We start from the raw sequence: 15,166 nt of genomic DNA, 5'->3' as shown, positions 1-15,166 counted from the left end.
AGGATCTGACTTTCACTTAACAGTATTCTAAACTCAAAAAGTATTGCTGCACATACTGTGGACGTCTAGACAATGTAAAGAACTACAGATACCAGGAAGCTGAAGGACGTTATGACAGGTAGACCCAAACAATAGTGCACGCCCACATCGTAGGGATTTACATCATTGAAGAATAGACTGAGATCGAAACAGCGAATACAAAACCACATTTGCACTAGGATATATTTTAAGTATTATGGAGGCATTAGAGCCTGTTTATAAGACGTCAAATATTACTACAGCAATTAGAGATTTACATATTCCATAAATGCGTACTTCAGTCTGACTGCTTCCCCTGAAATGAAGTCCCAAATATCCCAAATATTCAACTTTTGCTCCAACAAACTGCCCTTTTTGCGAAGAGTGAAACCTGTAGTCACGATTCTGCTCAAGACTTGTTGGAATGCTTCTTTGTGATGGTCTACAGATTCCCCCAAACCAAAATGTCATCTTGAAAGAAAACAACATTTTTGAGGCCAGCCAAAACATTTGACAGAAAATTATGAAAAACAATGGTTTTCAGGGATAACTCAAACAGTAGCCTTGTAAAATGATACACCACCTTCTGTTATAATGAAGGCTGTCAATGTTATGGATTCCAATGATCTGCTTCTAAATAAACAGCTACTTTCCACAAAGAAGGTTACTGAGTTAACTTCATACTATATTTAATTTGATCTGCTTTTGTATAAACATCTTCATCTTACAAAGAAGATTCCAGATATAATTTACTACACACAGATAACTATATGAGATTCTCTTTTGAGGGTAATACAATAACTCATTTCACCGATAATCAAATGTCCTTTCTTTTATAAGTTCAGCCCCAGGGACCACTGAATATTCTAAAGAGGAATTAAGGAGAAGGTTATAATACGATTTATTTTCACATCTTCCACAAACATGTTGGCTGTCTAGCACAAGCAAGGAGATCATAATTACTAAAGTTTATTACCTTTAACTGTGTGGTTGTTCTGCAACAAAATAAATGGATTTGTGTCCCTCAGTATGCACAATCTTAGCAAGAATGTCCCCTGGTAGCTAACTTGAGATATTTCACAGCTCTCAAACTCATAATAAAAATACAGATCTTATAAGAGTCCATCTAGCAAAATCTGTTGCTCGCAAGTAGAGTCCCTATGATGAAGTATGCTAAATTTAGTATGCAAGGGGTCAGTATCCTTTTAACACAAGAATCAGTGTTGAGACCGAATCTACAACAACATAGGAATGCAGCACATAATAAAGAAAGGAACCAAAAAATAATTTGAACAACAAATTGATAATCTTGGAGTTTTTGGCTTATGTATTGGGAGATAGGTATAGAAGAGGTAGTTAAATTTTGCCAGACAATTACTTATACTTCAGAAATTAAGTTCTGGGATGTGTTGGATAGGGCACCCACACCTATATCTAAACACATGTATCTGAGGCAGTATGAAAGATAAAGACTAAGGCAATCTTGGAAAAGCCTATCAAATCTGCCTACTGGGTAAATCACAAGAAAATGCAAGATTTTGGCGCAAGTCCCTTTGATGACAGAGTTAGATTTAGACAGTTTTGCTTAAATGCTTGTTTCTCATTTTGAGTTTGCTCAGAGTTTCACATTGGCATTTGTTTTACTGAAACAGACTAGCCTGCTAGCCATGTGGTCTAAGGAGACTTAGGGTATGTGGAGTCCCATCACAGGGGCATGCAAAGTCCTAAGCCTTGTGCAGGAAAACACAGAAAGGAGCTAAGCAGAGGAGGAGACAGGAACAAGAAAAAAGAGCACAGTGGCATAACACCCATCTCAGCTAAACACAAGCACTATTTATCAGAGTCCAAAATGTGACTTTATGAAGTACATTGTTGTCCCCATCCTTCACTTAAAGCCATTTTACTTTGGAGGTGACTGGATAGTAATGGGTCGTTAATAATGCAGAATAAAACACACATTTCCCATGCAGCAATTTACTGGATAAATCATCAGAACGCAAAAGCTATCCGGAGATTAAATTATGTTTTTGCTTCAAGGGGATGCACACAAATGCAGTCTGTCAGATTCAGACTGGATTGAAGATAGAGCTTTTTAGATTGTCTTACTGCTGGTCCTGATGAAGGCAACAAGTAACAATGCGAGCCGAAACACACCTAATCAAGTAAAGCAAACTGTCAAGAGTTAAACATAAAAAGCTTGTTTATTCCACAACTGAGTAAGCAATCACCAGACAAGTTTTATTTTCGCAACACAGTGTTCATGGCATTTAAAACAGGCAGAACATATTTCTGGTCCAGTGAGTCCCAGATTGCATACAGGCCAAAGCAGTAATCTATTATAGATAACTGAGGTGTGACTGTTCAGTAATATCTGCAATAGGGTGTTCCAACCTTATAATAAAAGAGAGTGGGGAGCAGATAATCTAAAGTGCAGGGGTGCAGGCAGTTGGACTACAAAAAGGTCTGTAAGGATACTTTTGGAAACATGCTTGGAAAGATAAATGTAGCCCTTCCTCCACTCTTCCATGTAACGCTCCTCTCTCCCATACTGCATTGGTATTGTTCACAGGTATTCTCACTGAATTGGGGGTGGGAGGGGGAATTCATCTCAGGAAATTCTTCTGATCCAGCGCACCAAGACTTAAAATCTGTTACCTCAGAAACTCCTACATATCACATTGTTTAAAATATGTTGTACTGTTGGGTGCTCTTTCAGAATGCCTGCAGGAAAAGGGTGAGGATGCCACTTTCCAGCAAATCTAGAGAACATCCTGTCTCATTGAAATGGACATTAATAATAAAGTTTCCTTGAATTGAAAATGTGACTTTCTAAAGGCCGAATAATATGGTCTGCCCAAGTGCCTTTCAGGTAGTTTCTACTTCTTCTTCTCAAATGGCTTGCTATTTGATAGATAGCATCACGGCATGGCCAGACCTGACAAAAAAAAAAAAAACGATCTGGAGAAGTGCACAAGGTATGGATCAAGCACCTCCTCAGCTCATAGTAAAAGACAATATGACAGTCACAATCAAGGATAGATGCCTAAAGTTTGGGTATAAAAACTGACTTTTACAAGGGAGAAAGAATAAAAATAGCTTCACAAACAGAAACAGATGCTAGATCCTACACTACCTTAATACTGCCTGGGTGAAGCAATGACACAGGGAGGTGTAAAATGCTAGTAATGCACAGTGGCCCAAGTAGGGTTCAGAGTAGGGCCTGCAAAGCATATCAGTTTCTTCCAGTGTTAAACTAACATTGTGAGAAGCCTCTGGCTTGCCACTGAGGAACACCTTTCCTTCCAGAGATAGCCACAATCACATTAGGAATGCCTGTGCATTCCAGAAGAAAGGATTAGGCTATCTGGCACTCTATGAAGTACATTACCAAAAGCACCGAACAGACCCAGAAGCCCTAACGTCATCTGCTTCTGCTATCAGCATCAACACCATTTACAAAGAGACTAACCAAGGGCAGAGGCGTGGCAGTGTATGTTAGCTTATACATGTGGCTGCTGGTGAACTCATCATTTACTTCAGAGACCAAACATCTAGAAAGGCAAAAAAATATAAACATTTGAACTTGTCTTTGAAAAGGTATAGCACTCTGGCATTCCCCGGTCAACTGCTCCAGGCAAATCACCTTCTCCCAGCATGTGGCACTAGTCTGTTATATCAATCATTTTCACCAAGGCCTGCAAGAGAAAACACCTGCTAAAACTGTGCAAGATGAAATGATGTGCAAAAAGAGATCTTGAGAGTAACTGCCAGTGGGAGAATAGAGAACCAAAACCAGAGAGAGATAGACCAAAATAACTGTACAAACATCTAACAGACATATAAAAGCATTGGCAAAACAGATGAGGGCTCAATCAAGTGTAAGAGGATGGGTGCAACTTAAAACTTATACGGAAGAAAAGACAAAAGATCGCCCAAAAAAATAAACAAGAAACAGAAGGCAAGAAAATAAATGGAAGAACAGCATGGTAGCTGGTGAAACATTTTTATGGGAAGTGGTATGCAAAAAACAAAAAAAAGACAAAGTGCTTGCGAAACAGAGAAAACCAACCACAGGCATCCTTCCTCATACAAAGTCCCCGGATAAAGCAAAAGCAGAAGGCAGGACCATCTAATAATAGACACCTTAACTCAGCCTCACAAACATTCACACTGTAGATACAACAGGAGACAGTCTTTTGGCAAAAAAAGTTCCAGATGAGTGCCTTTCTCCTCATTCTCTCATGATTAAGTGCATCATTTTTTCCAGTGCAGAGGTCTGTTTTCAGATCAGTGATCACAGACCACAAATGTGCAAATTCACCGATCAGCAGTCTCACAGAGTTATGCCTGTGGGGTAGAGTAGAGGCTATGGTGATGGTTGCTTTGTGTATGGTCCTGGGAAAAAAGCAAAGGTGCTGTGCGAGGTTGTGTTAAACAACTGTGGTCGCTGCTACTGTGGCGGCCAACGGAGCCATACCAAGGTATCTTCTGAAGGCTAGCTGACAAGCTGTAGGGGAAGAAAAGAGATAGGATAATATAAAATTACTCAGGGAAACATGGAGATACAACGAAGACACAATAGTCAAGATCCCTGCTTTTTTTCAAAGCTTAGACAACATCAACTACATATGTAAAAGCTAACATTGCTGCCATATGCTTGGGGTTAAACTGCTAGCAGCAGACAGTGCAAGAACATCTGCTGCACTGGACACCAACTGTTGTCAGCTTCTTCAAGTTTGAGAGAATGATTTACAGACACAAACAGCTCACTTCGAAAAGAAGCTCCACTGTCACACAAAACAATTACAAAAAAGAAACATAATGGGGACAGATTTAAAGCTCTTCTGAAAGTACTTTTTTTTTTTTTTTTTTTTAATGGAAGAAATTGTTACTTGTATTCCTGTTTCTGCAATGTAGGCATCCTCAATAAAGTCATAAATGTTGGAATACTTTACCGCTACATTCGGGAACCGCAGACCACTTCTATCCAATATTTAAGATGGGGAGAGAGTGAAGAGTTCGGCATGACGAAAAACAGCAAATTATCTGCAAAAAGCATATCCAGGAAAACTTTTACGAATATTTAGAGTTTTTGATGTATAACTATGTGAAGAACGCCCCTCTCAAAACTACATTATGGCACCAAAAAAAAAAAAAAACACAGCTCGATTCCTAGGATGTCTAAATAGAAATAAAATTAAAAGAGCAGTCCAGGGGTGTCCATATCCCATGAAGCCTTGTCATGGTAGTTGCCTCACAGAGTCAGTTCTTCCAGAAGAGTACAGGGAGATGGTATAGATGTGCAGACCTGTGGCCACTACCAGATTTGTTGAGCTGGTAGGTAAAAGGGTCATGATCTCATTCCGTCTCGTTTGTTTAAATAATGCACATTGTCTTGTTGTTTGACTGAATGGGAATTCTATTTGTCAGAGATGGCAGGAATGCTTTGAGAGCTGGGTGGACTGCTCTTTGGTCCAAATATATATGAGTTAGTGTTTTTTCCTTTCTGACCATAAATCTTGTACTGATAGATCACCTGGATGCTTTTCAAAAGCCACATCTTGTAGGAGCGTGTTCTTTTTACAACACCAGGAGACAGGCGGATTTGCTGTTATCATGAGCTGAAGTCGGTCATCCCAGGTGTCTCTTCACAGAGACCACTGATCTTATAAGCATTAAGTGGCTTTATATGTGTTCTTTCATTCAGGAAGCTGCAGATAGTCACGTATTCTAGTAGGAATAAGACTTGATGAGTTATTGGACTTCTGAAGAGATTACACTTCCCCTGGGTTGCTAATCCTCTGAACGAATGCTACATAAAACAGAATCTCACATGGAAGGTAAGGGTAGGGTTGTGGGAGGGGAGAGAGGGATGTACTAACTTTTGAAAGTTTACCTCTAAACCCAAGCAGTGTAACAGCAGGATTGTTGTCTACACCTACTGTGCAACTTTCACTGGAATGTGAACCTTTGTTAGCCAATAGTCCAGATATGAATAGATGAAATTTCTGTTTACAGAGACAGACTGCCACTACTGCTATGCACTTGGAGAAAGTCTGAGAAGCAGGCTGCCGACTAAAGGATAGAACAGCATTTTTGGATGCGAGATTCTGAGAGGATTTATTTCTTGAACCTAATCTTTGATAGTACAAGTTTAAATGCTGAGGAGATTTGTACTTCTTCAGCAAGCAAGGTGTAGCTGTCTTCACAATGGCTGGTGATAAAAAGTCTTCTTCCATCTTCTCCAACAGACCTGGTATGAGAGGCAGCAAGGTGTGGGGGAAGCTCTTGATTGTAAAGTCTCCACAACGATAAAACATGTGGTTGAGGAATTTTTAGACAAATGTTCATCTTTAATGCTTCCTGAACCAATGTCATGGAACATGGGGAAGTCATCCATGGATGAAATCCTCAAAAGGAGATGCTGTTTAGGATTTGGGTGTAAATCAGGAGAACGTGTCCGCATCAGACCTGAGCTCACTAATAGAGATTTAGTAGACTGGATGCATTTATGCTTAGGCCGACAAAATTCAAACATCCAGATGACAAAACAGCCTCCCATGTTGGTTCTACTAAAGGAGTGTACCAAGGTGTCTTCCTCATGTGAGGCACAGCAGTATGCCTTGTAACTTGTACATATGTTGGTGCAGGGGGTGATTGCAAATCAAAAGGTTGCTAATGTTCTTGCAGCAGATCTGGTGTTGGAATGATGTAATGTGAAGAAATTACAAAATAAGAGACTGAGCCGCTGAAGGCAAGATTCTCAACTCCTTCCTAGGAGTCAGCTCACTAGATTGGCTCGATGTGCAAAATCTTGACGTCCATATGCAAAATGTATGAAATGCTTGACGATTTCCACTGGGTTGCTTGGTGTAATGGTTACTAATTGTAAGAAGCCCCAATCAGCCGGATTGAATATTACCACAAACAAATATGTTGTGATATTTGAGATGTGTTTGGGCCACAGTTACATTTAAGTATGAACTGAAATGCAGCACAAGTTATTAACGTTACTATGATTAAAATAAACTTGACTAATTCCACTTTTTGATTAACCAGCAGTAGGTTGGTTTTACATGACTGTCATTTCAGTATTCCCCACTGTGGTGGTTTAGTACGATATTCTTGGACAGTTCCCTCCTTGTCCGTTTAACTGTAGCGATAAATGAGCAATTGTTGTATTACAAGACTGTAATCTTAAGGACTGGAGTTCCTGTGACTGTGAGGGCAGTTAGATGTTGTATTGCATTGAAACTGAGGTGTGAATGTTGGCTATTGAGTGGATTGATACAGGTCTGTGTTATATTTGTTTCATTTAAGTGCAAGATAAAAACTCCATCATTAATTATATGGAATCAATGTTTCTAAATTAGAATGATGATGCATGCAGGGCAAGGTATTAATACCTAGCCAGATTCACAAGTGAGAAGATTATTTAGATGAGATCTTCTCAGCTTAGTACAAATTATATTTGTCTCTGGATGGTGTAAGTGTTTTTCCACCAATTAAGGACTTGTCCTTTTTATTTTGATGTGTTGTTATTTGAAGAGTTTATAGATTGGCTGGGGTCTAATCTATGTTTGAGATCAGGTGGATAGTGTGATTGAATTATGATATATTCTAGAAAGGTTTAGGCACAGCACATGCTATTCCGATTATCATATGAATAGCAGTGACAGGCCACAAACTAATATTGATTAACCTATATATACAGGTACAATCATGGGATGAAGTTGGAATGTTATTTACGGGAGGGCATGCTATGCTACATTGATCACAATAAAATAATACTTTGGAAAGCTCAAAAAGATCCTCAAGGTAATCACTGTTCGAACGTTTAGTGTTAAGAACAAGATTATTTTTTTTACTATGAGGGTCTATTTGGATTACCGATTTCTATGTTCTATTTGCGAAGAATATATGTATATTTATTTTTTAATGGGGTCTTTAAATTATTTCTGCAAATGCTATGATTGGTAGAACATGGATTACCTGTTTTGCTTATATAAAGATTTGCACTCTTTAATGATTTTTTGACGTGTGGACATTTATTTATGTGGAACACATTTTTCTGTGGTTTTGACTCAATGTATATATTATGTTCAACTCCCATTGCTATCAGCTACTATTGGTACAAAACAAACACTTGTACACAGGGATATGAATTGATGTTAGCCTATGTCGATAATGATTGGATAACTTATAACTATGTTCTTTCCAAATGTAATAATCGAGAGTTATGCCAAATAGAATATAATGTTATAATATAAATCACTACCTCTGCTTTTTCCAAGTTGTTTTCTTAGCTTGCTGATATACTTGATATGAACCATTAATTGTTGTACTGGGTTCTGAGGGTTGCAATTGCATCTCTATTTTACAGTATTTTAATTCTTGTCTAATTGGATTAAGTGTCTGTCATTCAAAGTTCTGAAGACGTTTCAGTAAGGAACAAAATCCGCAGGATGGGCTGGTCGCCATTCTCTTTTTTTTACTATACTTAATTTGTAAAATAAACTAGTCAACTTCTGGATGAAGAATGGCTTTGGTGTGAGTATTGTGAACTTAATGAAGATAGGGAATGGACTCTTGATATATTTGAGCTTTGGAGCGCTTCACCCTACAAGACTTCCATATGTGAAACTTCAAATTGTGTTTTGGTGTCAAATGGGATGCTGTCAACAATTGTGACAATATCAAGAGGACAGTTGGTGAATGCAACATTGACAATGGTTGCGAATGCATCAGCATCACAAACCTGCCTGTTGGTGAATGAGTGATGATGTGCCATCAGTGTCAAAAGTGATCTATCTTCGAGGACGAACAAGTCCGCACCATCCCCCTTCAATTGACTGCAATAATGTTTTTTACTATCTCTTTGTGTTTTTTCTATCTCTGGGTCTCCCTCTAGGGGAGTACTTAACGGTAGAAGGCATAGTAACGTTAGAAGCTCAGGCTTCCTTGGAGGCCTTGCCACTTTTCTTTTTCTCTTTAATCCTGTAGGCTTCAAGCTACCCTCGCAGTCTGATGCCTTTTATCTTTTAAAGATCTTCTTGACTTTTTTTTGCAAAATGCGCAACTCCTTGACCATATGTGAAGCTGGGAGGCAGACAACACCACGAGACGGTCTGTAGCAAAACAAATTCCTTCCAAAAGAAGGCCACTTCAAGAAAAGTACAAGTATAGAGCCAGAAACAGGGGGGGGTGAATAAAGGGAATACAACTGTAAATGTTCCTAGCAGCAAAAGACATTGAGTGACGTAAAAAAGCTGCATGTTCTGAGAGAAATGTATAACACAAACAGGTGAGGCATCACCCAGACTATTCCAGGATCCTACATACACAAGCAGGAATAAGAACCGATTCTGTCAGGAAACTGCCATCACAATGCATCATGCAATATGAAAGTCCCTGAACTCCTAAAGAGGCACCTAAACTGCCCTTTTCCTCTATATTTAGATATGTTAGGCGTGTGTTGAGGGGTACTGAAATGAAGTTTTGATGAAGGGCATCGCTGATCTATTTTTTTGTTTAAATAAAAAGCCTAACTACTCAGACAGTTTTGCATGTGTAGGGATATTGGGGGTAAATTACTGTATTTTGTCATGCTGAACTCTTCTTTTGCTCACAAATGTTCTGGGGTCTCTGTACGCAGTGGGAAGTTATTCTAAACTTTATGACTATCAACGAATAGCCTACAATGCAGAAATAAAGCTATTATCGTCGTCTTGCATCCCTTTGGCAAGCTCTCAGATATAGCTCACTGATATTGTCAGTATGCAACAACTCTGCCTGTGGGCATACGCAGATGCAAATTTTTATGAAAACCTCAGTTGGGTTTCTCAACTAGGCACTGTGTGACTGCAGCTATTTTACAGTTGTGCTCCTCCCTTACCTGCGTGTCTCTTCTCCATCTGGCTCCCCTACAGGTGATGCCATCCATGAACCCACCACATGGCTGTCCCCTTGGTGTGGGTTGTCAAAAAAGTACGACCGAGAGCCAAGAACCTGCTCATTGATAGTTCCAGTTGAGGTCTGTGAGAAAGGAGGAGAGAGACTGTAAGCTTGGAGACTGCATACAAGGATAGACATCTTTTTTTTTTTTTTCAAATATATTTTTATTAACTGTTTGCTGTTTTACATATGTAGGTCTGTTTACTGTAACATTTTGTTCTTATGGTACATTTCTGCTCACTGAGCCGCAACTCTGTTATACTTTGCTTGCGATGCGTGTTACAATTACTTGTACATTTCAATGATATTATAATATAATACTTATACATCAGTATTTCCAATTCTAAATCAGATCGCTTTTATGTTGTCAGTACTTTCAGAACCCCTTGTTACCTCTTGGATATTGTGACCTAATAACAGACTTAACTCAACTTCAAACTTTGAATAAACTTATTGGCTTAAGTGGGTGGATCTGCTTAATTTCTTAATGGGGCAATTGTCAGGGCATTACTTGTTATGTTGGGTTGGCCTGTGCTTCGCACCCCTCCGTCCTCTATCATTTTAGTTATTGTGTCCTGTCCCCCCGCTCTCTCACTCTCCGCGTCTGGCTCGGAGGGGCGCCTAGTATTCCTCCTGTCATAGTTACGGGGACCTTCCCCCACGATCCTATCCGCTGGCCATTTCAATTAGTTCATCCCACCCCCTCAGGTGCTTTTGGTCTCTTTGTTAGGTCGTCCCAGTTTGTCACTAGGTTTTCCCACTCCGAGGCGATGGGAGTCTGGCGTACCCCCTGGCCTCTTCGGCCTTAAGGACCTGCAGCTCAGCTCTGGACCATCTTGTGACATCGCTTCTCCATTCTGTCAGAGATGGGTGAGTGGGAGACTTCCAACCCTTCGTAATCAGTCTTTTATATAGGGCTAGGGACAGGTCAAGGAAACAGACCCCTACCCTACTCCACTTGATGCCGGTTCTAAGGCCCAATAGACACATGATAGGGGTTGGCCTGAGCTCCATCTCGAACAGCTCCGTGAGGATTGCCATCATCGCGTCCCAACCCCTCTGGAGTATCGTGCATCCCCACACCATATGGTCAAAGTCGGCCTCACCGTCCCCACATCTTGGGCATGTCCTGGGCACCCCCCCATATATGCAGTGCAGCCGTTGAGGAGTGAGGTATGTTCTGTGTAGATAGTTGTATTGGATGTATCTCAGCCTCGTGTTGCGCGAGATCATCCTGGGATAAGCTAGTGCTCTGTTCCACTCGGATTCAGACAGATCCCGCCCAATTGTCTTCACCCATTTTTCTCTTAGGGAATGCAGGGGGTCCACTGCTGCTTCTATTTGGGCCCGGTATATTTTTGCAATCAAGTGAGGTTCCTCTCCTGCTGTCAACAGGAGGTTCAACACCCTGTGAATCGTGGGTTCCGCGTTGATCGTGTCCCAATGCTCTTTCAGGGTGTGCACCAACCTCCTGAAGAGTAAAAATTGTCCTTGCGGCACTCCCCCCCCTGCTACATCAGCGAAGCTCCTCAGCACCCCCTCCTTGAATAGCCCCCCCACTGTCACTATCCCTGCTCTCGTCCATGGTCCCAATCCCAGCCCCCCTCACTCCCCCACTCCCGGGTCCAGAGCGACGGCAGAGCGGGAGAGTACAGCGGTCCCACCCCAGTCCTTTTCTCGCACCGTTTCCAGCATTTCATCGCCACATTGCACATTATGTTGTCTCTTATGGGGGCAATCTTCCTGCCCACCATACTTGCTGCTATCCGAGCTGTGTCTATTACTCTGTGCGCGGTAGCTAGGTCCAGCCGTCCCCTGCCCGCTAGCCAGCCGGCCACCCACTGTAGCTGGGATGCCAAGTAATAAGCCTCAAAGTCAGGAGCACCCAGCCCCCCCCCCAAGTGTGTCGGTCTACAGATGGTCGAAAGCGCTGTTCTCCTGCGACCCTCATCCCATATCAGCTCTCTGAGCAGAGCATTCAGCTCTCGGAACCATGCAGAGGGGACCTGTAGCGGTAAGTTAGCAAAGTAGTAAAGGAGGCGCGGAAGCATGATCATTTTTGAGAGCGCCACTCTGGCCATTATTGTTAGCTTCAATGATCTCCAGAACCCCACCGAGGTGCGCAGGGATCCGAGTGTCCTGCCAATATTCCCGTCTCTAAGGTCGTTCAATTCGTGAAATATCTGTATGCCCAGGTATTTAAAAGTCCGCGGGGCCCAGTTTATATCCGCTGGGCACGCATCAGGGCGCATGCCGTCTGACAGCACCGGGAATACAAATGTTTTCCTCTGGTTAAGTCGGAGACCAGATATGTCTCCGAAGTCTTCCAGTGTCCCCAGTGCCCACGTGAGTCCACTTGTCCCGTCTCTCAGGTAGATAAGTATATCATCAGCATACAGAGAAACAATATGCTCATCCGGACCCCACACAATTCCCCTACCCATGCCTTCACATCGCAGCCGCGAGGCCAGGGGCTCAATTGCCAGAGCAAACAGCAGTGGGGACAAGGGGCAGCCCTGCCTAGTTCCCCGGTATACTGGGTATGCACTAGAAATTGTCCTTCCGGTCTTAACTCTTGCTAGTGGGGATGAGTACAACAGATCCACCCATTTCACCCATTCCTCCCCCAGCCCCATTTTAAGCATCACAGTTCTTAAGTAGTCCCACCTGATAGAATCGAAGGCCTTCTCGAAGTCCACCGCGAGCAAGACCCCCGCCATCGGCCTCAGGTTCTTAGGCATGTGCAGAACCGTAAAAACCCGTCTCAGGTTCAGGGAGGTATTACGGCCGGGGACAAAACCGTTCTGGTCAGCGTGCACTAGCTTGGTCATAAGGGGGAGTAGCCGAGCAGCCATGATCTTGCTAAGAATTTTGAAGTCGCTGTTTAGCATTGATAAAGGCCTAAAGTCCGCCACCAAAGCTTCCCTGTCTTTTGTCTTGGGGAGTGGCACCACCAAGGCTTCCCGCAGTGTGCACGGTAGCTCTCCTTGTTTCAGTGCCTCCGCATACATCTCCAGCAGTTGGGGAGCCAGCAGTGATCTGTATTTTTGATAAAAATCCATGGGGAGGCCGTCTGTTCCTGGAGTCTTTCCAGGTGCTAACTGTGCTATTGCTTCGTTTACTTCTTCTACCGACACTGGACCCCCCAAGCCGTCTCTCTCCTCTGCACTCAGTGTAGGCAGTGGAGTTTGTAGTAAGTAATTATCAAAGACCTCCGTCCGCAGCTCACTGGGTTTCCCGTACAACTGCGTGTAGTATTCCCTGAATGCGTCATTTATGGGGCCCGGTCTGAGTCTGCGCGATCCCTCCCTATCTAGTACACAGGTGACCGACTCACCCTGCCCCCCTGGGCGGACCAGCCATGCCAGCAGCCTTCCCGATCTGCCCTCCTCCGCCTGCAAGGATGCTATGTATTTTTGCCTATCATGACATCTGAGCTGCTCTTCAATACGGGAGTGTTCTCTGCGGGCACGGCTGTATTCTCCATTCTCCTGGACTGCCTTCCCCTGTCTCAACTCCCCATCATGCATATCCTTCTCTAGGGCTTCCAGTTCCTTTTCTAGCGTGCGCCTCACCCCCACTGACTGCCCCAAACAGAAGCCCCTCGTCACCACCTTGAGTGCCTCCCATTCCAAGGACCTAGATGGGGTGGACCCACTGTTCGTCTCAATATATTCTGCTAGGTGACAGTGCAGGGCCTCTCTGTACGCCTGGTCCTCAAGTGCTGAGGGGGACAGTCTCCATGATGGTATGGGTGGTCTATCTTCTGACAACCTCATCGTTATTAGCAAGGGATTGTGGTCAGACAAGGTGCGGGCTAAGTATTCCGAGCGTGTCATGTTATTCATCAGGCCTGCAGTACAAACTACCCTGTCAATTCTAGTGTGCACCCGGTGAAGACCCGAGTAGTAAGAGTAATCCCTAGTGGTTGGGTGATGCACTCGCCAGACATCCGACAACCCCCACGTGTCCAACCACTCGCCTAATCTTTTGGCTGTTCTAATTGTAGCTGCCCCTTGTAGAGGTGGGGTGGATCTGTCCATGTTTGTGTCTATCACTGCATTAAAATCACCTCCCACTAATAGTTCTCCGGCGTGTTGGCGTGTGAGGTGTCTCGATAGGCCCGATATGAAGGGTACCTGGTCTTGGTTGGGGGCGTAAATGCAACTCAAGACCATTGGTATACCGTGTAGCCTCCCCTCTAATATCACGAATCTTCCCTCTCGGTCTATGTTAGAAGAAATCATTGTGAATGGGACCCCCGCTCTGATCCATATTAATACACCTCTTGCATAGGCTGAGTATTCTGATGCAAACACCTGCCCCCTCCACCTGCGTCTTAGCTTCTTTCCCTCTCCAGGCGCCAGGTGAGTCTCCTGCAGTAGTGCCACCTGTACACCCCTTCTGTTTAAATAGGAGAGTATTTTGTGCCTTTTAGCTGGTGTACCCATTCCCCTAACGTTCCAGGTCAAGAGATTGTAATCTGCCATTTTGTGATTTCAGACTAGTAACATTGTCCCCGGCCCTCCCAAGCCTCAGAGTTGTATTTCCACATATTCATGACTTTGCCGCAAACTAATTCTGCCACCCACTGTGCCATATTAACTTTTAACTGTGTAACCCAACTCCCGATCCCCAGGGCGCCTCTAAGCCTGTAGGTTGCCCAGCTAATTGTGCAACAGTGCAACTTGTTTAGTCTCTTAACAGCAGTACTCGCCATTTTTGGATAGGCGAGATTCTGGTTCGGGGGGTGGCCAAGTCCGGAGGGGCCGTTAGTTCCCATGACACGCTCTATCTCCGTCGCCCACCGCGGGTCCATGTTAGCCGAGTTCGTCAGCCGTTTGTGGGGTTACCTTCGGGGCCCGGGCTGAGTATTCCAGGTCTCCCGCAGAGGACACCAGCGTGTCATCCGTTTCATCCCCAGAGCCTTCCTGGGGGGATGCCTCGCCACCCATGCGTGCTGCTGCTTCCAGTGCTTCCTTCCTTCCTTTCTCCTTCTGTGTTTGCGTAGGCGCCAGTCGTCTGCGGTCTCTGGATTTCCTTCCCTTCGGAGCTCGGTGAGCCCTGCCCCCATTCGCCCCCTCTCCTGCTGGCCCTCCCGCCCGTGAACTGTGTGACTCCAGCCATTCCCACGCCTCTTCAGGGGATTGGAGGAACGTTGTCTTCCCTTCCAGCATTACCCTTAACCTGGCTG

General features: G+C 43.6%; 1 protein-coding gene across 2 annotated transcripts in view; it reads right to left on the bottom strand.

Annotated features, from left to right (window-relative positions):
* Positions 1-2,200: 2,200 nt before the first annotated feature.
* The window catches only part of GPR137 (G protein-coupled receptor 137), a 131,744-nt gene continuing 118,778 nt past the window's right edge, over positions 2,201-15,166 (bottom strand). For both annotated transcript variants that reach the window (XM_069207145.1, XM_069207146.1), the window contains exons 7-8: positions 9,914-10,053; positions 2,201-4,525 (exon numbers count right to left, since the gene is read on the bottom strand). In XM_069207145.1, coding sequence (XP_069063246.1) covers positions 4,360-4,525; positions 9,914-10,053 — 306 coding nt within the window. In that variant the 3' untranslated portion in view covers positions 2,201-4,359. The remainder of the gene's footprint in view (positions 4,526-9,913; positions 10,054-15,166) is intronic.

This window comes from Pleurodeles waltl, chromosome 9 (assembly GCF_031143425.1).
Source record: "Pleurodeles waltl isolate 20211129_DDA chromosome 9, aPleWal1.hap1.20221129, whole genome shotgun sequence".
Taxonomy (NCBI): domain Eukaryota; kingdom Metazoa; phylum Chordata; class Amphibia; order Caudata; family Salamandridae; genus Pleurodeles; species Pleurodeles waltl.
Note: the sequence above shows the minus strand (reverse complement) of the source record. Positions and strands in the feature narration are given on the sequence as shown.